General features: G+C 37.3%; 1 protein-coding gene across 1 annotated transcript in view; it reads right to left on the bottom strand.

Moving 5' to 3' along the window:
* Positions 1–8,230: 8,230 nt before the first annotated feature.
* Positions 8,231–23,538, bottom strand: part of METTL25 (methyltransferase like 25) — a 155,001-nt gene continuing 139,693 nt past the window's right edge. Inside the window, exons 9-12 of the mRNA XM_043969357.1 lie at positions 23,261–23,354; positions 10,498–10,572; positions 9,688–9,759; positions 8,231–8,444 (exon numbers count right to left, since the gene is read on the bottom strand). Coding sequence (XP_043825292.1) covers positions 8,328–8,444; positions 9,688–9,759; positions 10,498–10,572; positions 23,261–23,354 — 358 coding nt within the window. The 3' untranslated portion in view covers positions 8,231–8,327. The remainder of the gene's footprint in view (positions 8,445–9,687; positions 9,760–10,497; positions 10,573–23,260; positions 23,355–23,538) is intronic.

The raw sequence follows: 23,538 nt of genomic DNA, 5'->3' as shown, positions 1-23,538 counted from the left end.
CCCACAAACAACTGAAAACTTCCTCATTAAAAATAGTACAACTATGCCTTTTTCCTCTAGGACTTAAGTCTGCCTCATTCCTACATTTGGTCTTGCTTGCATGTAGAAATAATTGCTCTTTGTGAAAATCAGAGACTGCTCTGAAGCTACCAGAGCACCATATTGTTCTCTTATAAAAATCAGTTGGTATCTGGAATTGTTTTATCTTTCCCTTGAAACATATTATTTGGGCATGCACTGCTTCACGGAACACCACATCTAAGATTGAGTCTCTCTAAGACTTGCAGCAGTTATGGTAGGCTAAGGCATCTCCTAAAAGAGAAGTTAACCAACTCATGGTGAATCTCAATGGTGAATACATGAAGTTGGCTAAATAGCTGGTACATGTAGCTAAATAGCTACATTACTCATTTTGCCTTACTCCAATCACAGGTGAACCAAACAGGAAGGAATCTCAATTTATCATTTGGGTGGTTTTTTTCCTCAATTTTTAGATGCTTGACCACAAGTTCCTTAATACAAGTGAGGGGGTCTTTCTTCCCTATGAGACTTTAGTGCATGCTGCTTTGTTCTCTATTGGACTGCGTTAACTCTATCAGGCTGTGCTGTGCATTGGAAAGTTCTAATAAAAACAGTATGTTTTTTTTTTTAAGTCTTACATTGACAGAACATCTGCAAACTTAATGAGGCAACCCATTGAGATAAAAACATCAACTAATAAATTCCCACACATGCAGCCAGTAGCATCGCTGGCCAAGTACAAGCCATCTGGGGAAGTTTGGAGAGTTTTAGCCAGTTTTGTCACAGGTTAAACAGAGCACATGTTCTTCACAGCAAACTTTTCCTCAAACAGTCCTCACTCATGAATACAAGCCATTGAGACTTATTAAAAAAAAAATACAAAAAAACATCCTGGTTCTTAAGGAGGAAGGAAATTTTGCAATTCATGGAGAAAATAGGACAATTGTAAATGATTCTGACACAGCTTGAAGTAGTAGGTAGCCCAATATACTTTTGGACAATCTCCTTCCTAATCGTCATTACCTCCATGGTAAACTGAACTGTTTCTTTTATATGTGTGTCTTATATATGGAGAATAAAACTTTGGAGGGTAGGTACTTTTTCATTTCTTTTATTCTCCCCTCTGCACCTAGAATAATACTTTGCACATACTTAGACCCTAATAAATAACTCCTGAATGATAGAATATATAATATTCACAGACATCCTACTTGAAGCCTTCATCATATTTGTCTTGGACTTTTGCAATCAACAGGTCTTCCTGCCTGCCTCTCTCCCTTCTCCAGTCTGCCCTCCACTTACTTGTCAAATTGATGATGCTAAAACTAAGGAACTTCTGGTGTGGGAACTCCCTCCATCATGGCAACTCTTCCCTTCCCCTGCCCCCCCCCCATCCCTCTGGCTATAGCAGATAAGTCCTAAGGAGTTGTCTGACACATAAAGAGGTTTAATGACTTGCCCAGTGTCACAAAGATAGCAGAAGTGAGAGGTGGGATTCAAACCTGTCAACCTGATTAGGAACTGAGAATTTTATCTACTATTTTATCCTTCCCTCCCTTCCTCTTTCCTTTAATAATGCTACTTAAGTGTATTTTCTCTCTCTCTCTCTCTCTCTCTCTCTCTCTCTCTCTCTCTCTCTCTCTCTCTCTCTCTCTCTCTCTCTCTCTCTCTCTCTCTCTCTCTCTCTTTTTGGTGAGGCAATTGGGGTTAAGTGACTTGCCCAGGCTCACACAGCTAGTAAGTGTCAAGTGTCTGAGGCAGGATTTGAACTTAGGTCCTCCTGACTCCAGGTGCTCTATCCACTGTGCATATATATCTCTTAAATGTATTACTCACAGAAGCTTGGCCTGAATAATCATGGCCTCATCAACTCTTCTGTGGACTATTTTAATAGTCTTGTAATTGGCCTCCTTGACACAAGTCTCTTCTCAAATGATTTTCCACTAAGCTACCAAACTAATCTTTAAACACAGATTGAAGAATGCCACCTACCCTAATAATAATAATTTTTAAAAATCTCCAAGTCATCACTGTTGCTACTAAAACAAAAATGTACAATTTAAGTCCCTCCACATTCTACTTTCCACCTATCTTTGTAGCCTTATTTCAGATTACTTCTCTTGATATACACTTTAGTCAAAACCTTTATGTCTTTGCATACATGGGCTCTATGTCTGGAATGTGTGCTTTCCTTACCTCTGCCTGTTGGAATTTCTGCTTTCTCTGAAAGCCAACTTCAGATGCTAGTTTTATAGAAGGTCTTTTAAGCCCTTCCCCCACATTTAAACATTCTGTTTTGTAATTAATTTGTGGAGGAGTGGGTAAAGCCTTAAACTACACAAGGTTGGCATTTTGCCTTAGAAGCTTATTATGTGTTTAATTCTGGGAAAATCACTTAACCATTCTGTTTCTTCATCTTAGTCCCAGTTAGGCGGGATACCTTTATCAGGTGAGGACATCTCCACTGATCAAAATCATTTCAACTTGCTACAACAGGAAGCCTGTTATGATTGGTCGAGGAGACTTGATTATACCTTGTGGGTCTGGTATAAAATCAGTAAGCTAGTTTGAAACCTGGCATTTAAGCAATTGGTACCTTAATGGGGGAAACATTCTAGACAATCTTTTGAGAAGATATCACTTGGAGGGGCTGGGGAGAGGGGAGAACATCTCAGTCTTTTTTCTCCCTCCTTGGTCAGAGATGGACCTTGACAATTTTGACAGGTTGGAGGATTTTAGAATTCCCTTCAGCATCCTTGTCTTAGCAGCTGCCATAGAATCAGCCAATGCAGTGTCTTCATTGGAAACCAAGGGCAAATTAGAAACACTGAAGAGACCAGTAGAAAAGCTATATAATGCCTAAGGGGAACTTCATGAGAATCACAAAAAGAGGAGAAAAAAATTTCTAGCAACCAGGAGCTAGGAATTCCCCCTTTACTATATATGCTTTTTAAGCTTGGGCCCACTTTCTCCTGAACTCTATGTATTGGTAGGAAAGTATGTCAGAATTGGGGGGGGGGATGATTTGTGCCTCTGTTCTTACTATGCCTCCTTAGTAAAATAGCCTTTTAAAAAGACTGATTAAATCTGGCTAATTGATATCAACTGATAATCATATATAGAAGCAAACAAGTGGGGGCTCAGGATTTTCTATCCATCCATGCATCCATGCATCCATCCATGCATCCATCCATGCATCCATCCATGCATCCATCCATCCATCTATCCATCCACCCATCCATGTATCCAACCATCCAACCATCTATCCATCTATCCATTCAACCATCCTACTAGAAAGATACCTCCAATCCCTCAGAACAAGCTCTAGACTCTGATGGGAGCTGTAGCAACTTAGCTCTGGGGACCTGACCTGCCAGTCCAAGTTAAGAGTGAATCCAGGGGCAGCTAGGTGATGCAGTGGATAGAGCACCGGCCCTGGATTCAGGAGGAACTGAGTTCAAATCCGGACTCAGACACTTAACACTTACTAGCTGTATGACCCTGGGCAAGTCACTTAACCCCAATTGCCTCACGAAAAAAAAAAAAACAAAACAAACACAAAAACAAAAACAACAACAAAAAAAGAGTGAATCCAAAGTCTCTATATGATATACCGATAATAGCACATGCCACACAATGTTGTAACAAATAAAATGAAATAATATATGTAAACACTTTGTACACCTTAAAGCACTTTCTAATTTGGAGCCCACTCCATCCATCCATCATCATCATCCATCATCCATGCCATTCATCTATTTGTCATGAATACAAATTACTCTCTCTCCCTAGTAGATTACGAGGTCCCCAAGAACAGGAACGATTTTGCTTTTATCTGTACCAATGGGGTCCATGGCAGACACACGCAAAAATCCAGAAAGCCTGAAGGAGACTATAAGCTTTGGATGCCTAGTGACCATCTAGCACAATGATCCACACATGGTAGTTTATGAAATCTTTGTCTAATTGAATTGAATCTTTGTACCCCCAGGGTCTAGCACTGTGCATTGCATACAGTGAATGTGTCATTAATTATTTGTTGAATTAAAACAAACAGGGAATTAGAAAAGACAGTAGTAGTTAGAATACAAATTAACCTTAAACTATGAGCCAGAATACAATGTGTTGCCCCTGAAAACAATGCCAGATTTGAATGCATCCAGTATTTTAATTTACTTGTAAATATAGGCAGTCCCTGACTTACACAACTTTTGGATTTTTTTCTTTCTAAAAGTTGATTTGGAACTCTGAACATCTTTTCCCATAGAGACAAAGTTATAAATGGTTATGTTCCCATGTCAAACTCTAAAATTGCCAATTCAACCTATACAGCTGAACTGTTGAACTGGTTGGTGCTTAGCGCTTCTTGGAACCCATGAACTTTGTATCTAGGAGAAGAGGACTAGAATAAGGAATGGATGGGTGCTGGGTAGAGGCTCTGTAGATTTGCTCATAATGGCAGGAGAGGGCTCCATCAGCAAAGGGGAAGGGAGAGGGTGTGAGCTACAGGGTTGAGGACTTTGTGTAGGGTGCTCTCATCCTCAGAGGAAAGGGTAAAAGTCACTGAGAAGCAGGTTGGCCTAGTAACTCATTTAGGTCAGAGATTATCATAAATTTACTTCTAATTTTTGTCATGCAGGGTACTTAATATATGCATACTGCTGAACTAAGCCCAAGAGTTACAAACAGAAAAGCAAGATTGTCCTTGCTTGCAAGGAGCTCACATTTTAATGGGGGAAGATAACAAAGAACAACATTTAATCTTCACTTAGAGTCCCATAGTTTTGGATTAGGTAAAAACTATGCTCAATGCTAGTAAATTATATATCTACAAGTCTTTTTTTTCCCCTTAAACTCTCGTCAGACTTTTGGACTTAAATGTGAGGGGGGAAACCTTCCTTAGGCAATTTAACAATTGTTTTACTCCTTGACACACAAATTCTTGAATATTATAATATTCAATATCCATTTTTTCTGTGTGTTTTTTTTTTGGGTGGGGCAATGTGGGTTAAGTGACTTGCCCAGAGTCACACAACTAGTAAGTGTCAAGTGTCTGAGGCTTGATTTGAACTCAGATCCTCCTGAATCCAGGGCTGGTGGTGCCTTATTCACTGCGCCACCTAGCTGCCCACAATATCCATTTTTGAGATCAGTAGAAAAGAGAGGTCCTGAAGTCAGGGAGACTCAACTTTCTGGGTTCAAATCCAGCCTCAGGCACTTGTGAGCTTTGTGATCCTGGGCAAGTCACTTAATTCTGACTTGGTTTCCTCATCAGCAAAATGAGCTGGAGAGGAAATGACAAACTCCAAGAAAACCTCAAATGGAGTCATGAAGTCAGACATGGCTGAAATGACTGAACAACAAAAACAAATGAGGCGGGGGGGGGAGAGAGAGAGAGAGAGAGAGAGAGAGAGAGAGAGAGAGAGAGAGAGAGAGAGAGAGAGAGAGAGAGAGAGAGAGAGAGAGGAGAGAGATGATGGTTGCAACTTATAGTCAAAAGAGCTACCGGTTTGTTAATACAGGGATATGATGTGTAGGTACTATTTGAAGTGAAAATCTAAGACACTTTATTTTTACTTACTAGTGAATATTATATGAATAAAGGCCCTTAGCCAGGGAAGGAGCTGAAAGGTTTGCATGGATGGAGGAAAAAAAGAAAGGCCTTACACTATTTCTAAGACATTTTACAGACTTTAAGAGAGGATGGCCTTCCTTGCTAAAAACATAGTAAAGTGGAGTAATTGCCCTAACTTGAATAGGATGCAAAGCTAATTGATAAGAACATGATCTTAGTCTTTGTATCTCCCCCAGTGCCTAGCACATAAGGCATTCAAATGAATGTTTATGGAATGATGCACTGAAATGGTTGTTTTATCCCATAAATTTAAAATAAAACTTAATAATGGCTCAAAAATATGCTGAAAATAGACATAAACTATATAGACATATCTTTAGAATGTGGCAAATATGTTTTGCCTTTGGCTGACTGCTTACACAAACTGAATTTACTGGTTATTCCCAAATGCCACATTTATCAATTTCTCTCAATATTGGGCAGACTAGAAGAATCCAAGCCAGGTTTGATTTAAAAATAATTAATAATAATAATAATAGCATATGTATAGTACTTTAAGGTTTGAAACTGCTTTACATAGTCTCATTTGATCTTTCCTTCCTTCTTCTTTCTTTTTCTTTCTCTCCTTCCTTCCTTTGTTCTTCTCTCTCCTTCCTTCCTTCCATCTTCTCCTTCCTTCCTTCCTTCTTTCCCCAGGGTCACACACATTTGAACTCAGGCCCTCTTGACTCTAGGACCAGTTGGATATCCCCTGCACCACCTAGATGCCCTGTCCCATTTGATTTTTGAAAATATTTTAATCTTCTGCAAATGCACAAATGTGCCTGGTTTTCCAAAGTAAGACTGTTCTATATGATTTTAAGTTCCTTCAGAGGAGGTGCTATCTCATTTTAGTATTACCTTAAGTAAGTGTTTTCAAATGAGTACCAATGGGGATATTTATATGAAGTCAAAGTCTTAGGTAAGCAATGGAAATCTGAGCATTTTGGGGTTTTTTGCTAATTACAGTAGGTAACTATTTATGCTAAAGCAAACACTGAAGATGGTCTCATGCTCCTGAAATACCATCTTTGCTTAAGGAACCATTTTATTGCTATTATTCCACTGCTGTCACTTTGAAATGATATCTCCCTATTTTCACAAACTCCTGTCCCTTGTAACAAAATTTAAGCAAAACACATCAACACATTGAATATATTTGGAAATGCATGCCTTATTCTGCATCCGTAGTCTACCACTTCACTCTTGAGAGAAAGGAAGCCTGTTTCAGCCCTAGTCCTTGGAAACCAAGAGTGATTATTACATTGATGAGAATAGTGATGTCTGTCACTGCTGTTTTTCTTTATATATGGCATCCCTTTAATTTTCTTGGTTCTTCTTATTTTACTTTGCATCACTTCACAAAAGTCTTCCTAGAGTTGTTTTCCCCTGAATTCTTCATGTTTGTCATTCCTCATGGCACAATAATATTTCATGACACTTCTAAATAAGTTTGTTTGTTCAGCCATTCCCCAAATGATGGGTACTCACTTTGTACCACAAAAAGTGCTGCTATAAATACTTGTGCACATCTCTTTTGTATCTGATCTCCATGGGATATGTGCCCAGTAGCAGTGTAAGCTGGGTCAAAGGGAACGTAAAGCTTTCTGGTTTTTATAGCATGGTTCCAAATTGTTTTCCCAAATGGCAGGACCAATTTACAGGTCTACCAAGAGTGCAGTGTGCTTTTCTTGCATGGTCTCTTCAAAAACCACCATTTTTTGGAGGGCAGGGGTGTCTTAGCTAATTGATGAGTTTTTTGCTCCACTTGATCCACTATAATCAGGACAGGCCTAATAATGCTAACAACAGATATTTTACTATTCAAAATTAGATATATGCCCAAGAAACCTCTGAGGGGCAGATTGATTTTTTTTTTGTGGGGCAATGGGGGTTAAATGACTTGCCCAGGGTCACACAGCTAGTAAATGTCTGAAGCTGGATTTGAACTTAGGTCCTCCTGAATCCAGGGATGGTGCTCTATCCACTGTGCCACCTAGCTGCCCCCGAGATATACTTTTTTTTTTTTTTTGCAGGGCCATGGGGGTTAAGTGACTTGCCCAGGGTCACACAGCTAGTAAGTGTCAAGTGTCTGAGGCTGGATTTCAACTCAGGTCCTCCTGAATCCAGGGCTGGTGCTTTATCCACTGCGCCACCTAGCTGCTCCCCCCACCAAGATATTCTTTTTTAAAAAATTTATTTATTTTATTTTTTTAGTGAGGCAATTGGAGTTAAGTGACTTGCCCAGGGTCACATGGCTAGTAAGTATTAAGTTTCTGAGGCTGGATCTGAACTCAGGTCCTCCTGAATCCAGGGCCAGTGCTTTATACACTGCACCACCTAGCTGCCCCCATTTTGTTGTTTTTAAGTCAACAAAAAAGCCAAAATTTTGACATAGAACAAACATCCAGGACCTGAAAATATTAAAAAGAAAATAGGGATAACATTATAATATCATATTATTGTACTGCTTCTAGGTCGGTAAGTCAATTAACTCTTAAGCAGATTCTTGGGGGCAGGGAAAGGGTTGAAGATAGAAAAGGAACTGGAATCTTATTTTTTCATGATTTATTTATTATTCATTAAAAAATCCATACAGAAATCATCACTAGCAGCTGTTATTATTAATACCAAACTACAAAGAGATGGTTAGAAAAGCCATCATTGCATCAAGTCTCCAGCCTGCTTCCATCTAACAACTTGCTTCAACTTGAAAGCATGGCTGTTTCTTCAGAGCAGTAACAGCATAGCATCTGGGGGATTTCACAGGATCAAATAACTTCACGAGTGCAGACCAGGCAATGTTGTCCTGTAAATTGATATGAGCTTTAGATACATAACAATGTGTTGACTAAAAAAGGAAATAATGGAGGAGGCGTGCATTTTTGTAATGTAGAAACAAGACATGCATAATTTCATAAAAAAGAGAAAAGGTCTCCCTTGACTGATATAGAGTTGCATCATAAAGTATACAAAGAAACTGCAATAAAAATATAGAGATTTGTGGTTAGAAAGAATTATTTCTTATTTATTAACTTGGTAATATTTCACATTGCCAACATAAGTGGATAGAAGTCTCTTCTATAAATTGCACAAAACAAATGAGCATTTCTCCTTTTAACAATTAACTTTCAATCTGTTAGTCTTTAGCCCACGGCCTTTTGCCCAACTATCCTACCTAAGTCAATGGAAAGAGTTGTGAAAAGGGAAAAGAGTGCCCAATAGAGTAGGCGTGATCTTCCCGTCCCCCACCCGCCATCTTGAGAATCAAAGATATTCTTTGATTTACAGTTGGCTGGCAGCTGAGAAAAATACATCATTATTTAAATATTTCCATAAAAATACCAGTTAGAACAAAAGCAAACATTTATTACAATCCATTTGTTCCAAGTAGGCTGCAGAAGAGAAGAAAGCAAAGCTCTCCTCATGATAAAGTGTAACTGTTAAAATGAAGGGTTTATAGTGGAAAAACAGGGCTGTTCCCATGAATGTGTTTAATTTAAACAGGTCACAAAACTTTATTTTGACCATAGCCCAGAGCAGAAGCTGCAAAAACCACTTCCCTCAAAGCTAACCAAAAGGACCATTCCCCCCCCCCTTCAAACAAGAACCATACAATTATGATTTACTAAAAAAAGAATTGCCATCAACACGACTCAGAAGGGCACTAATACTCTGAGAAGTATGCAAGTAGGGAAATTCAAATAAATGTGCTAATCCGTGTGAAATGGAGTTTATAAAGGGTATCTTCTGTCTGGCCCCTACTAATTTTAGCCACACAATGTCTCAGTATACAGTACTTTGTGTGTTTACTGTCTACTGACTAGTCATTACCATACAATTAAAAGAACATAAACTTTACTATTGCAGCTTTGCTACAAACAACATCTGTTGTACATATGTTGAAAAAGATGGAATGAATACTTAAACTTTGCAAATATGATGAGAGTAATTGTACTGTGAGTTTTAGAAGAAAGGAACACCTTCAGCAATTAACCAGAGAATTGGTTTAATTAAGATATTTTTCAGATATTTAAAAAGCTCAAGATTACCTGTTCTTTAAGGTAGCAAAGTCGATCCAAAAGTATCAAAGTCTCTATGCAAGGAGCCAAAACAACTTTCAACTAAAAGAAAGAACGGACATAATTATAATTGTTGACCAAACAAACAGTAGAATGAATAGCTTTTCCTTTTACTTGTCCTGTGGAAGAAAATACTGATAGAAAATTATAGCTCTATCTATCTATCTATCTATCTATCTATCTATCTATCTATCTATCTATCTATCTATCTATCTATCTATCTATCTCTCTATCTCTCTATCTCTCTATCTCTCTATCTCTCTATCTCTCTATCTATAACAAATGCTCATCATGCTTCTCCTGAAAAAAAAAAGGATAAAGTGAGGATCAAAAGTTTTCTGAAGTAATAAATAGGGAAAATATATACTATTTAAATTGCTTTGAAGTAGCATGGTCATACAATATATGACAGGAAGCATTTGAAGGGCACTAAGAATGAAATTCATTAAAAGGAGTGCTTGTGAAATAACTGCATCAAGACCAAGATGGGTTCAAAGAACTCTAATATTTCTGCACATTTATAAAAGTCTTTATAAGGAAGCTTCCATGTGTTCTCTTTTTATTTTACTGACACCTAATATAGTTTTGAAATAGGACATGATCCAGCTCAGTGTTCTTTTATCATTAGGATATCACAAAATAAGCCAGTTTTCCCCACCACAAAATTTCATAGGATCCTATTCTAGTCCATGATACCACCCCCTGACACAGACACACACCCACACCAACACACCCACACCTCAACACATATATCTTACTGTGTTTAATTCTGTGACTTACCATGTTAAATGCTTCCAGTTCATTCATTCTAGGCTTGTACTTTTCATAGTAATCCATTATATTTTTTTCTGTAAGCTATAAGATAAAAGACAAAAAAGGTCCATAGTTGTAAAAAAACAGTTGCAGTGTTAAGTAGTTAAAGTAATTCCTAAAACAATATAGGCATAAAAGAAATGCAATTAAAAATTTTTCATGACTCATGATTCTTTATCTAAAAAAATGGGTGCCTCTCCCTCTAAAGTTACCTTGTATTTACTTTGTATTTATTTTGTATACACCTACATATGTACATTTTCTCTCCCATTAGAATGTAAGCTCCTTGAAGGTAGGGATTTTTTTCATCTTTTCTTTGAATCCCCAATACTTACTTAACAAAACTATATGACAAATAGCACAATACCTTCCACCAAGCAGGTGCTTAATAAATGCTTGTTAACTTGACATAGTAAGTACTCAATAAACATTTGTTGATTAATTGACTTATAAGACAATTAAAAAATACCCCCCCACACCAAAACTGCTGTCACTTCACTCTCCAGTGACTCCACTGTACCCTCAAGTAGAACCGCACCTTGTAACAAAAAAGTACCATAAAGCAAAAGAAACAAGCACATTGGTCACTCTGTACTTTGTACATGGAATCCAGAGGCATGAAGCAATTCAACTTAACAAATCTTTTTAATCTTCTGCAATAGCACAAAACCTTCATTAACATTATTCCTTACTTTGACTTAAAAAACAGCAGAATCATCTGTCCCACCTCCACACTCTCCCACCCCTGCCCCAGAGATGTAAGGGCCCTTAGAAGGCACCTTGCCAAACCAAACATGACAGATTCCTCTTTAAATTAAATAGGCATGCAGACTTTGTTTAGAAGTCTCATTATTTTAACAGTGTGCACTTCTAATAAATTCTGTGTACCTACCTTAAAATATTATTTAATTTTCCTATTCTGGGCCATCTTCATCATGACCTACAATCACTTCACTACTTAGTTCTTTCCCAGGCTCCTACCTTCCTCTTCTTGACTTCTTGGTGAACCAGTTCCACTATACACTCCTTTTCTTAGGGTTCCTCACCCTTCTTATCTTTTTGTCTACTTTGCTCCAGTAAGCATTATCCTTGGATTACTCCTACCCATCTGCTGCCTTTACCCCTACTGAAGAAAATCTCGAAGGTAACAGTCCATGACAAATTTATGTTACTTAATCTCAACTTGGCCCTCACTGTGGCAAGGCAATACTTTTACATTTCCCTAATTGAATCACTATCCCACTCTTACTATGTGAATATTTCTCTCTCTCTTCAAACTTCTGTGGCTCCCTTCCACAATCCTCTCAGCTGAATACCTTGCCTCATATTTCACTGATGGTATTGAATCCATTCACTAAGAGCTTCATTTTTTCTCTTTAGACTCATTTCATATTACTTCCTACCACTATCTCTTCTTTCGCCTCTATCTCACACCCAAGTGACCCTTTGCTTTGCTAATACAAACTCCTCTAGGTACATAAAGGATCTCTTTCCATTGTCTCTTCTTTGGCAGAGTGTGCTCTTATCACTCTCACTAATCTTCTATTTTTTCCTGTTTACTCATTAATCCCCCGTTGCTCCAAACAAGTCAGTGTCTCTTTAATTCCCCCAAACACTTGATCTGTCCATCCAAGTAAGCTCTCATTGTCTATCTCTCCTCCCTTTTGGGGCGAAAGTCCTTTAGAAGGCTTTTCTACAACTGGTACCTCCATTTCCTTTCCTCTCATTCTTCTTAACTTCCTGCAGTCTGGCTTCAAATCTCATCTTAATTGACAAATCAAATGGCCTTTTCTTGTACTTGTACTCCTTTAGAAGGGAGTACATCCCCCCCCCCCCAGGGCAATGAAGGTTAAGTGACTTGCCCAGGGTCACAAAGCTAGTAATTGTCAAGTGTCTGAGGCTGGATTTGAACTCAGGTCCTCTTGAATCCAGGGCCGGTGTTTTATCTACTGCGCCATCTAGCTGCCCCTTGAATGGCCTTTTCTTAATCCTTATCCTGCTTGACCTCTTTTGCAGCCTTTGACACTATTGATCCCACTCTTCTCTTTGACATTTTCTTTTGTCTAGGTTTTAATGACACTGGTCTTTCCAGGTTCTTCTGTCAGATTGTTCCTCAGTTTCCTTTGATGATCGTCATCTAGATCATGCTTGTTAACCATGGGGTACACTAAATGTCTTTGTTCTGGGCCCTCTTCACTTCTCCTCCTATATTGCTAATCTTGGGCATCACATCAGTGCCCATGCCTTCAATTAGAATGTCTATGCAGATGATTCTCATGTGAATTTATCCAGCTCTAACTTCTTTGTTGACTTCTAGTCTCATAAATACAACTATCTATTGGACATCTTAAATGGAACATCCTGTAGACATCTTAAATTCACCATGTCCGAACTCTTCCCTCTTCCTAACTGCCTTCTTTCTGTTGAGGGCACCCTTATTCCTCCATTCACAAGCTTGTACCCTAGGTGTGATCCTTACTCCTTATTCTCTCTCACTTTCTGCATCCAATCTGTTGCCATGTCCTGCTGAATCTATCTTGCAAACTCTCCTGTGTGCAAGTTCTTATAGCCTCTGACACTGCCACTGCCTTGTTACAGGCCCTCATCTCCTCACACCTAGACTATTGTAATTAATATCCTTGGGGGGCCCCCCGATTCATCTCTCCCCACTAATCCATCCTCAACTCAGGTACTGAAGTGACCCCATTATTTGATCAGAGAGAGAAAGGTGGGGTCAGGGAGGGAGGGAGGTGAAGGCTACAGATGAAGAGTTAGGATTGATTTCTCTGTACAAAGGAAATGCTTGAAATGATGGATGTGTGAATGAGAACATCAGTAGAGAGGGTTTAGAAAGAAAAGAGTGCCAAAGATAGAAATAGAATAATGCTTACCCATCAGGAATTAGTAGTAGTGAAAAGAAGTAAGAGACCCAGGAGAGGGAGGAGTCTCAGGAAAGTAAGACAGTTTGGAGAATATATACAAAGGGGAGGCCACTAGACTGAAATGCTATAGAGAGGTTGAAGACGAAATCTGAAAGGACCATAGGATCCGGCAATCATAAAGTCAGCTGTGACTTTTCAGAAAGCATTTTGAGGAGAGCAGAGGAAAAATCTAGATTACAAAGAGCTGAGAATAACACAGATGACAAAGAATTAAGAGGCTTTATTGAGAGGAAATTTTTTTTTAAAGTGTAGCAGCGAAGGTGAGGGTTAGGATATAATGCCTGGTAGATGAGAACAGGATCAAGGAAAGGTTTTTACCAAATTAGAACTGAAGGGCCCTGAGAATGTGTGTAGGCACTGGGGAAGGACAAGTAGAGAAAATGGGATTAAAGTTACATGAGAGAGGGGCAGCTAGGTAGTGCAGTGGATAAAGCACTGGCCCTGGATTCAGGAGGACCTGAGTTCAAATCCGACCTCAGACACTTGACACTAGCTGTGTGACCCTCGGCAAGTCACTTAGCCCTCATTTCCCCACACTAAAAAAAAAAAAAAAAAAAGATACATGAGAAAAGGAGGAAATGATTATGGAGGAAGGATCTGAGGAGGTGTGAAGAGATGAGGTAAAAGACAGCTAGAAGGATGAGTCTTACAAAGAGGCAGAGACATCTCCTGATACAGAAGGCAAGGGGAAAGGAAGTGATGATAATGAGTTTCAAAGATTAAAAGAGTGGAGGAAATTACCTACCACAAGATGACCTTAATCTTTTCAGTTAAGAAGGAGCTTGTAAGGGTGGAAGCTTGGAGTAAGCTTAGAGGCTTGAGAAAAGTAGAAACATTTTGGAACAATCCTCACATTCCATGAACAGGAAATAATAATGGCTTGAAGTAATGTTATTTTTATGGAATTAAATGTGTTTCCCCCCTTTTATTGTTGAAAGTACTAATAAGTTGACATAAGGAGCTTTTGTTTTTTTTTTCCTGAATGAGAAAAAAAATCATAACCTATTTTTCTCTTTTATTTCTCCTTATTCTTTCAATGACATTATCTTAACATTATACTATTTCCTAAGACTACTGGTTACCATGGAGACATCTCTAAACAACATAGTTAGCTGAGAGAAAGAGATGAAGATTTTGATATGCAAAGTCTTTATTCTCACTGGAGTAGCTGCATGCTTGATGATTGATCCTTTTTCTATTCATTAAAGGAAAAAATCTAACTTTTAAAGTATTTGCCATTAAAAAAGTAGCAGATTTTCAAAAATTACATTTGACGCATGACTTTTGATTGTTTAATTTAACTCTAAATTTAGTATTAATTTTCTGGACTTTGGGATAAATACCATATTTTGTTAGAAGGTTGGACTTTGTTGGCCATAACAACAGATGAAACAGAAAAATACAAAGTGGACCTCAATCCTGTGCTGCCCCTTTCAATTTTTTAATAGGGACACAGTGGTGGAAAAGGGGGAAGGGTGCTAAGAATCTTAGCTTTTTATGTTTTATAAATAGTAAGGCACTACAGTGTAGTAGATAGAAGGCTAGTATTGGAGTCAGGGGGACCTGGGTTCAAATTCTTATTTTGATATACTGGCTATATGGCAAGTTACTTAATCTTTGAGTGCCCTAGGCAACCACTTATGACTAAATTTCTGAGACTATTATGACCTGCATTGGTAGAGATTTTCTCATTGGGAGTTCCTTAAACCAATGAAACCACAGGACCAGTCTTCTCCCATTCTATAAACATTATCTTTGATGTTAGTACTCTAAATATGCGATCTTTGTTCAAGTGACAAGAGGTCATCCCATGGAGGAACTAGGTCATATTAATCCTGACATTCTTGCTATAAATAAAACCAGAAGGAAGTTGTAGCTCAATAGAAGGATGGCTCAAAGGTTCTCTTTGGAGAGGCAGATAAAGGACTTGGCAGGGTTGATTTAATTATGTGCCCAAAGGCAACAAAAACATTTTATAGGACATTTGGGCATCTACCCTAGATGCGCTTCTAAGTATTTGTAAAAAATGCCACTATAAAAATAATTGTAGCTCATGCACCAACATCTGTTGTAGAGAACAAAGAGGCAGAGAAAATCCATAAAGATTTTGATAAGACTCTCTATGTTCAATTTACTTCCACTTTGATATAAGTAACTCCAGTGAAAAATTGGGAATTAGTGAAGATGATCAGAGATAGACTGGAAAAAAAAGATCAGGAATAAGGAATAAGAGAAGTCAAGGATTTGCAGATTACAAAAATACCTCACACCTACATATCATATATACTTTCTTTAAGGAAAGAGGAGGAGGGGATGCAATAAATAATAAACAATGTAATTCATTATATTTTTAAGACATTACTGATATAATTTCTGAGTTAGTGGTCAGTGTACACCAACTTGTTACAGTAAAAAATTAAAGACAGTTCTCGCTGTAAAAAGATTATAATCTGACTGGAGGAAAGATAAGTCCATATATAAATGTGAGAAAAGGGAGTAAGATAACTATAAATGAGAGAGAGAGAGAGAGAGAGAGAGAGAGAGAGAGAGAGAGAGAGAGAGAGAGAGAGAGATGCAGGCAAAGAGCCATGGGAAATTAGGGATTCGTTTCAATAAAAGTAACAAAGGTATTTATTAGGCAGAAGGTTTTGGTCAGGATTACCTGCTGGGTCATTTCTAATTCCATGACTATAAGAGTCCTAAAAGCCTAACATACTAGCGTAATGGAATCACAGGGCCTTTGCCTCAAGCTTGCTATTTGGTGAACTGTCAAAGAGGAAGAAGAGAGAACATGGAACAAAAGCACTAAATGAGGTGTACAGAGCAAGTGAATGGATAATAACTCTTATCTCAAGCCATTAGTAGGTGATAATCTTCAATTCTTTCTTCCTCCATATTGGCATATCTTCTTGTTTTATCATCATTCTTATTTTTCTGATAAATTCTCCTGTAACTCTTTGAATTCTTCCTCTGCTGCTTTTGCTTACTTTTTTGTTTTTTTGTGAGGCAATTGGGGTTAAGTGACTTGCCTAGGGTCACAGAGCTAGTAAGTGTTAAGTATCTGAGGCCGGATTTGAACTCAGGTCCCCCTGACTCCAGGGCCGGTGCTCTATCCACTGTACCACCTAGCTGCCCCTTACTTTTTTTTAATGAATACATAATAAAGGGCTGAAGAAATCTCAAAGAAATAGAAAAACTTAAAATTAGGTGTTTAATGAAGGATGAATAGGATTCGTAGACATATTTATTCCTTTGTTGGTTTAGAGCAGGGGTTTCTTAAGGTCCTTGTGTGTATCACAGAACCATCTGGCAATGTTTGATGAAATCTGTGGACCCTTTCTCGGAAAAATGTTTTCCAAAAAATAAAAGGAAATGCTAAATTTCAGTTAGATTTTAGTGAAATTTAGGATGTAATTTTTTCCCCCCATCCAAGTTCAAAGACCCCTTGAAATCTATGTAGAGGCTCCTAGGGTATGCATAGCACCCAACTAATCTTAGGTTTGGAGGAAAGAGCACAGGGACAGGAGATGGAAGACCTAGTTGGTCATTAACTGGATTTATGATTTTGGGCATTTCACTTAGCCTCTCTTTCTCAGGGTCTTCATCTATAAAATGGGAATAACTACCTACCTACCTCAGAATTTTGTTATGTCAAATGATATGTTGTATAGGAAAGAACCTTAAAAAAAACAACAACAACAAAAGCATGACATGGGGGCAGCTAGGTGGTGCAGTGGATTCGGGAGGACCTGAGTTTCAATCTGGCCTCAGACACTTGGCACTTACTAGCTGTGTGACCCTGGGCAAGTCACTTAATTCTCACTGCCCTACAAAAAGAAAAAAGAAAAGAAAAAAAAGCATGGCATATCATAATGCTATAAAATATTAGGTACTATTATCATTATTACTAACATTGCTTTATTGTTCAATTACTTTTTGCTTACTTTGTTAAACAGATATCCTGGGTACTTCAGAAGTACTTAATAAATGTTAAGAGAGAGAGACTAAAATTGTGGGAAGGAGAGGAAGAGAACTCCCATCAGTAAAGAATGAGTGGCACTAACCCTGAAATTCATAACCTTAGAAGAATGCCTGGGGCACCGAGAGATTAAATGAACTGTCCAAGTTTATGTTGCCAGTGTGTATCAGAGTAAAGACCTGAGTCCAGATCTTCCCAACTTCAAAGTCACCTCTCTACCCACCATGCCACGCTGCTTATCATGAAATTTTAAAAAGGTCTCTAAAAGACAAAGTCGATCCTCAGGAGAGGATCCACGTGACAATGTGGAGCAAAATACAGAGAATCAGAATGGTTCTGGACTGAAGGAAGAAATATCCATGAATGTGGTGAAGGAATTTAGAGTAAAAATAATAATAATAGTTCAAATTTACCTGAGGCCTCAAGGTGTGTAGATCACTTTCTACAGAAGCCCAAGCAAGTGAGTTGTGCTAGTACCATCACCTCCATTCTATAGATTAAGAAAGTAAGTCTTATGGAGGTTAAATGATTTGTCTATTGTCGGACAAGGTCAGAGGAAAAGACCAGAGCTAAAACTGGAATCCAGATTTCCTGATTCAAAGTCTGATGATCTTTCTAGTATAGCAATAGCTCTATCTTTTGAAGAATTTATACTCTAGCTAAGAAGAGATGTTCAGGACAGCCAAAAAACACTTATTAAGTGTTATCTATGTACCAGGCACTGTGTTAAGTGCTGGTTCTTACAAAGGAAAGCAAAAAACAGGATCCTGCTTTAAAGGAACTCACTATGTTCAAAGAAGATCTAGACAAGAAAAATGGGGGCTTTAACAGCAGAGAGGAGTGAGTGTTAAAGACATCCCGCAAAAGGTGGGACTTAAGTTGCATCTCTAAGAAAGCCAGGGCAGCCAAAGGATGATGCTTGTCTAGAATTCATCTTTTCCCTGATTTGCCTGGCTGGAAAGACTAGATGACAAAGAGATGAGAATGACATACATATTATCTAGATCTACACAGTACTTTAAGATATGTAAAGCACTTTACCAATATTTGATTCTCTTAACAACCCTGGGAGAAAGGTGTTATCATCTCTATTTTACAGATAAAGAAATTCTGGCAAACAGAGTCTTCTTGACTTCAATGTACCATCTAACAGTGTAATAAGACTGAAGAATGGTACAAAAATGACCAAAATAAAATTTGCGGCAGAGGAAAAAAAATAGATTTCAGAGAAAGATTATGGGTTTAAAAAGTCAGGAATAGAATCTAGAATCCAACTTGGTGGATGTGTGTAGTTTATATATCTGTTTTATATATATACACATACATAGGTATATACACACATATATATTATATATATACATATACATACACACATATATCCTTTATATGCATATATATATATATCAATTAAATTTTGTGTGGTTATACCACAGAAATTGAAGTCGTTATTTGAGATCTCGATATTGGTTTATATAAGTTGCATACATTGTATTTAAATATACAAAGACCCATTAAAATTAATTAAAAGGCCATACAAAAATAGAAGTAGGTTGGATCTGGCCCTCATGGACCATAGTTCATTGTTGTAGATGATAGCTAAGCTCTAGATCTCTGATAAAAGCCTAAACATTTTCATATATCACAGCTTGTTTTTCATCAGGAAGCACCCATATGTATTAAAAACATTAACTGTATTTCCTCAGATAGTTTAGCCTCTCTTTAGCCATAATACATACACCTCAGAGGGGCAGAAATATTTTATTTGTGCACTACTTGGAGAAACAAAAAAGGTAAGGCAAGATTATGTCTGGGTACTGAAGAATAATCTCATGAAAGCACATACCGGCATGTTAGGAAAAACTTGTTAAGTGAAATATCATGAGATGGATATTGAAAAATCAGTAAATGAGTTAAAGGAAATAAACATATACCCAAAAAGAGAGCCAGAGGGAAAAAAAAAGAGGAAAGGAAATAGTTAAGAATACATGAAATCCTAGAGTATAACTCAAATTATTTCACATCCATTTTATATCCTGGTCCTTGTTGTTACCGTGTAGACGGGAATGTTTTAACCACAACCAACTGAAAATAGATTCTACAATCTAGTTTTATGCATAAACAAAATCATATCATTGCTCACATGAGTCTCTAATCATTTAAGAAGACAACACGCCTTCAGAAGCCTTTTGATTAAGTTGGTGTTATAGCTTCCTAATATTTACAACTATTACATTTATACAAATGAATCTGTGTTGAACAAATATATATCAGTGTGTTTCTGATCCCACAGTGAACATCTGTTAACATTCAGAATTATGTAAACAAGGGAAGTGTCTAGAAAATTTTCTAACGTGCTTCTGGACAGGTTCTTTGCCCTGACAAATTACTTGAAGACATGTCAAGTAAAACAGAACATTCTCAGACAAATCATTATCATTCCGAGTAGGCCAACTCTGCATGTGCTAGATTTACATACGGCTAATAACCAACCTCAAAGAGGAATCCAAGGTGACAAGTCCCAAAGTCATTTATGAAAGACAGCCTTGGACCTTCTTTTCACTTGGATACAGTATTTGCCATTCCAGCATTTCCATGTCTAGAGACAGACAGAGGGACTGCCAATATTTCCATCATAAATTCCATTTTTTAAAAATGGGCATCAAAAATATTGCGGGTATGTGACCTCCCTAATAATTCATGAATAGAATATCCTGAAAAAAATGTCTTAACATGTTTTTCTAGGAACGAAGGCAATATGATATTAAAAAAAGTCCCAGTTTTAATGAACTTCATTTTTGTATCTTTTGAGTCAATTAGGTGCTTCAGTAACTGGATACTGGTTATAGAATGCTAAAGAAGGAAGTGTTTTGGACTTAAGAGAAGTTAATTTTGACACATTTCAGTATACCAAGTATACCATAGCAATATGTCATCAAATATACTTTATGTAAGGAATGACTTCAGAATAAAACTACTACAAGCCTTTTTAGTGTCATTCTGATAAAGGTGTTCCTTCTTGCAATAAAATTGCATGAATTGCTGATACTTAGCTATAATTACAAAGTCCTCATAATTCCCAGCTCACTCATATTATTCATGTTATTTAGACATATAACTAAACAATCACTCCCCCTCAGTCTTTTTCTTCTGTCACTCTTTGGTATCTGGGAAAAAAAATCAGAGAACATACTTTCAGTTTATACTTTTCTTGTTCCTGAACCAATGTGTTTAGCTCTTCAAAATATTTATTAAATCTCAGGATCTCATTCTTTCTCTTGTCTTCTTTCTTTTCTTTCCTTCCTTCATTTTCTTCTTCTTCTTCTTCTCCTTCCCCTTCCTCCTCCTCTCCCCTCTCCCCCTAATCCTGTTCCTTCTTCTTCTCCTCCTCCTTCTCTCTCCCTCCCTTCCTCTATTTCTCTCCCTCCCTAGCAAGACAATTTTTTTTTGGAGGGAGGTCACTAAAGGTCAGAATATTTGTCATTGAGTAGTATAGGAAGAAGGGAATCAAGTATACCGTTACATGGAATCTCAGAGTTGGAAGGTACCTGAGAGGCTGTCTAGTACAACCTGTACGACTTCTATGATAAATAATAACTATATGCTCTCTCATTTTAGTTAATTAAATCACCACCATTCTTCTCTAAGCATTCCTTGATCAGAGTTCTTCATTATCTTCTGTTGTTTTCTGTATAAGTTATCTCTAGCCACCTACAGGTACTTTCAGACAGAATTGCTGGGATGGATGTCCCAAGATCTGAGTTAAAATACAAATTGTTTTCTTTCCCTGTTAGCATTAATTTCATAGCCAGTGGGAATTCTTTATCTCAGAAAGTTCATTTATTTTCTCACAAGCCATATAGGCTACGGGGAGATTTGGCCCCCATGCCACTGTTTACTAACCCAATTATAGTCCAATATCCACATTTTATAGATGAAAAACTTAGACTCAGAGTTTTAAGTGACTTGCCCAAAGCCATACAAGTACTTATTAGCAGGGAAGATCTGAACCCAGATCTTCGGGATACCAAGGTAGCATTTTCCCCAATGAACTAAAATCACTGACACAGGAGTGATCAGTAGCATAAAGAATTTAGTATGGGATTCACTTAATTAGTAAATTCCATTCAAGCAATTAAGCATTTGTTATATAGAGAATGAACTGCCTAGTAAGTTCTCTCCCCATCAGTGAATTGATTAAGACAGAACACATAAGGCTGCCTTTCAGGGTTGCTGAAGATGAGACTCTTTTATTGGCTTAGATGATGAATGAACTTTGAATCATCTGGCCTCTAGGTTCTTTCCATCTCTAAGATTCTAGCCGAGTATTACCACAATTTCCAGGTAACTGTCCACTTTCTGTCAGCAGCTTTCCTGGCTTTCTAATCCATGGAACATCATGCCCTCTCTGCCAGGTATCTATGGTGCCCCTCCTCCCCACTTTTCAGCTTCTTTTTGTATGTTGTCTTCCCTATTAGACTGTACGTTCTTTTTTGTTTTGTTTTGTTTTGTTTTTGTGAGACAATGAGGGTTAAAGGACTTGCCCAGGGTCACACACCTAGTAAGTGTCAAGTGTCTGAGGCCACATTTGAACTCAGGTCCTCCTGAATCCAGGGCCGGTATTTTCTACCATGCCACCTAGCTGCCCCCAGATTGTAAATTCTTTGAGGGCAGGGACGGTCTTTTCTTTTTCTTATTTGTAGCCCCAAGTGCTTAGCACAGTTCCTGGCACATAATAAGTGCTTCATAAATATTTATTGAATTGAATTGAAAATTAACCACACTGTTCTATAAAGAAAGAAACAAAGAAGCCTTCTGGAGGTAGATGGGGTGTGGTCAGTGCAAAATAGACACTCGATACTTATTATAAAAGTACATGACTTCCAAGTAGAGATTTTACCAAATATATTGTACATAAGTGCCTACTTTGCTTTCAATAACTATTTGGGAAAACCGCTCAAGAATTAAAAACACAATCCCATTCTGCTATAGAGCTATTTCTTAACTTCTTGTTGTCATGATTAATTTTTTTTCCCAATTCCTTTAAGAATTTTTCTCTGATCTTCAGAATCAACAAATTTCAGAGTAAGCAGGGACCTCAATGGAGAGTTCTTTCAACCCAGACCTGAATAAAAACCACCTCCCATGACTACAATTTAGTTTATATACCTTTTCAAATATTATCATGTTTCAAATACTTAAAAATTTTAACATTCCTGCTACAGAATAATATGTATCTTGTAAATGGAATAATGTGTTAACTTTCCCATGCTAGAATAAGCAATCTTATCTACCAACTTTTTTTTTTTTTAGATGTCAGAAAATGGTCTCATTTATTACCCTGGACCTTTCACATAGTTTTTGACTTCCAGGATTTCTTCATTCAAAGAGAAATTAATAAATTCATTTATTAATTAGTTTTTTTAGAGGGAAGAAATTTCAGCCCTTAAATAAACAAAATATACAAAAACAAAATAATAATTAATTTCTGTATATTTAAAATGGAAATTTTGTCAAAGTTAAATCCATTCCTATTTAATTTTCTTCTAATTTTCATTTTCATTCACAAATATGGTATGAATAAAATGTGAACAACAGACAGTTTCTTTTTAGCTAATTAACACAAAAAGAGGAATCCTTTGCATGTTCACAGGGTGGCAGATGGTCTGTAATTGTGGTTTGTTCTCTATACAGCTTAATGTTTTTCATAAAAACCATGGGCAGAAAATATAAGAAAAGTATTTTGTGACACTTCACTTCATTCATTGTCTTGTAATTCAGTAAAACATTGGGTAATCAATCAAGTACCAACCTTGGAGTCATCTAATTCAAGCTTCTTCAGAGATTTTCTGACATATTCCAAAAAAGAAGCAGACTTGGAATAAACTTTACCAACATGTTTATCACTGAAAGACAAAATTGAATCATCTTATACTTTTTCTACTGTAATACATACGTGTTATATTCAGCCAACAAACATTTATTATTTATTAGGTGAAAGCATAAAACTTCAGATTTGATCTAAAAACAGTAATAGCCTAAATTAAACAATTTTTAAAATCATATTACAAATTATTTTGAAATTTCTTT

Source organism: Dromiciops gliroides, chromosome 5, assembly GCF_019393635.1.
Source record: "Dromiciops gliroides isolate mDroGli1 chromosome 5, mDroGli1.pri, whole genome shotgun sequence".
In the NCBI taxonomy this organism is placed as follows: domain Eukaryota; kingdom Metazoa; phylum Chordata; class Mammalia; order Microbiotheria; family Microbiotheriidae; genus Dromiciops; species Dromiciops gliroides.
This window is presented reverse-complemented; position numbering and strand designations above follow the sequence as displayed.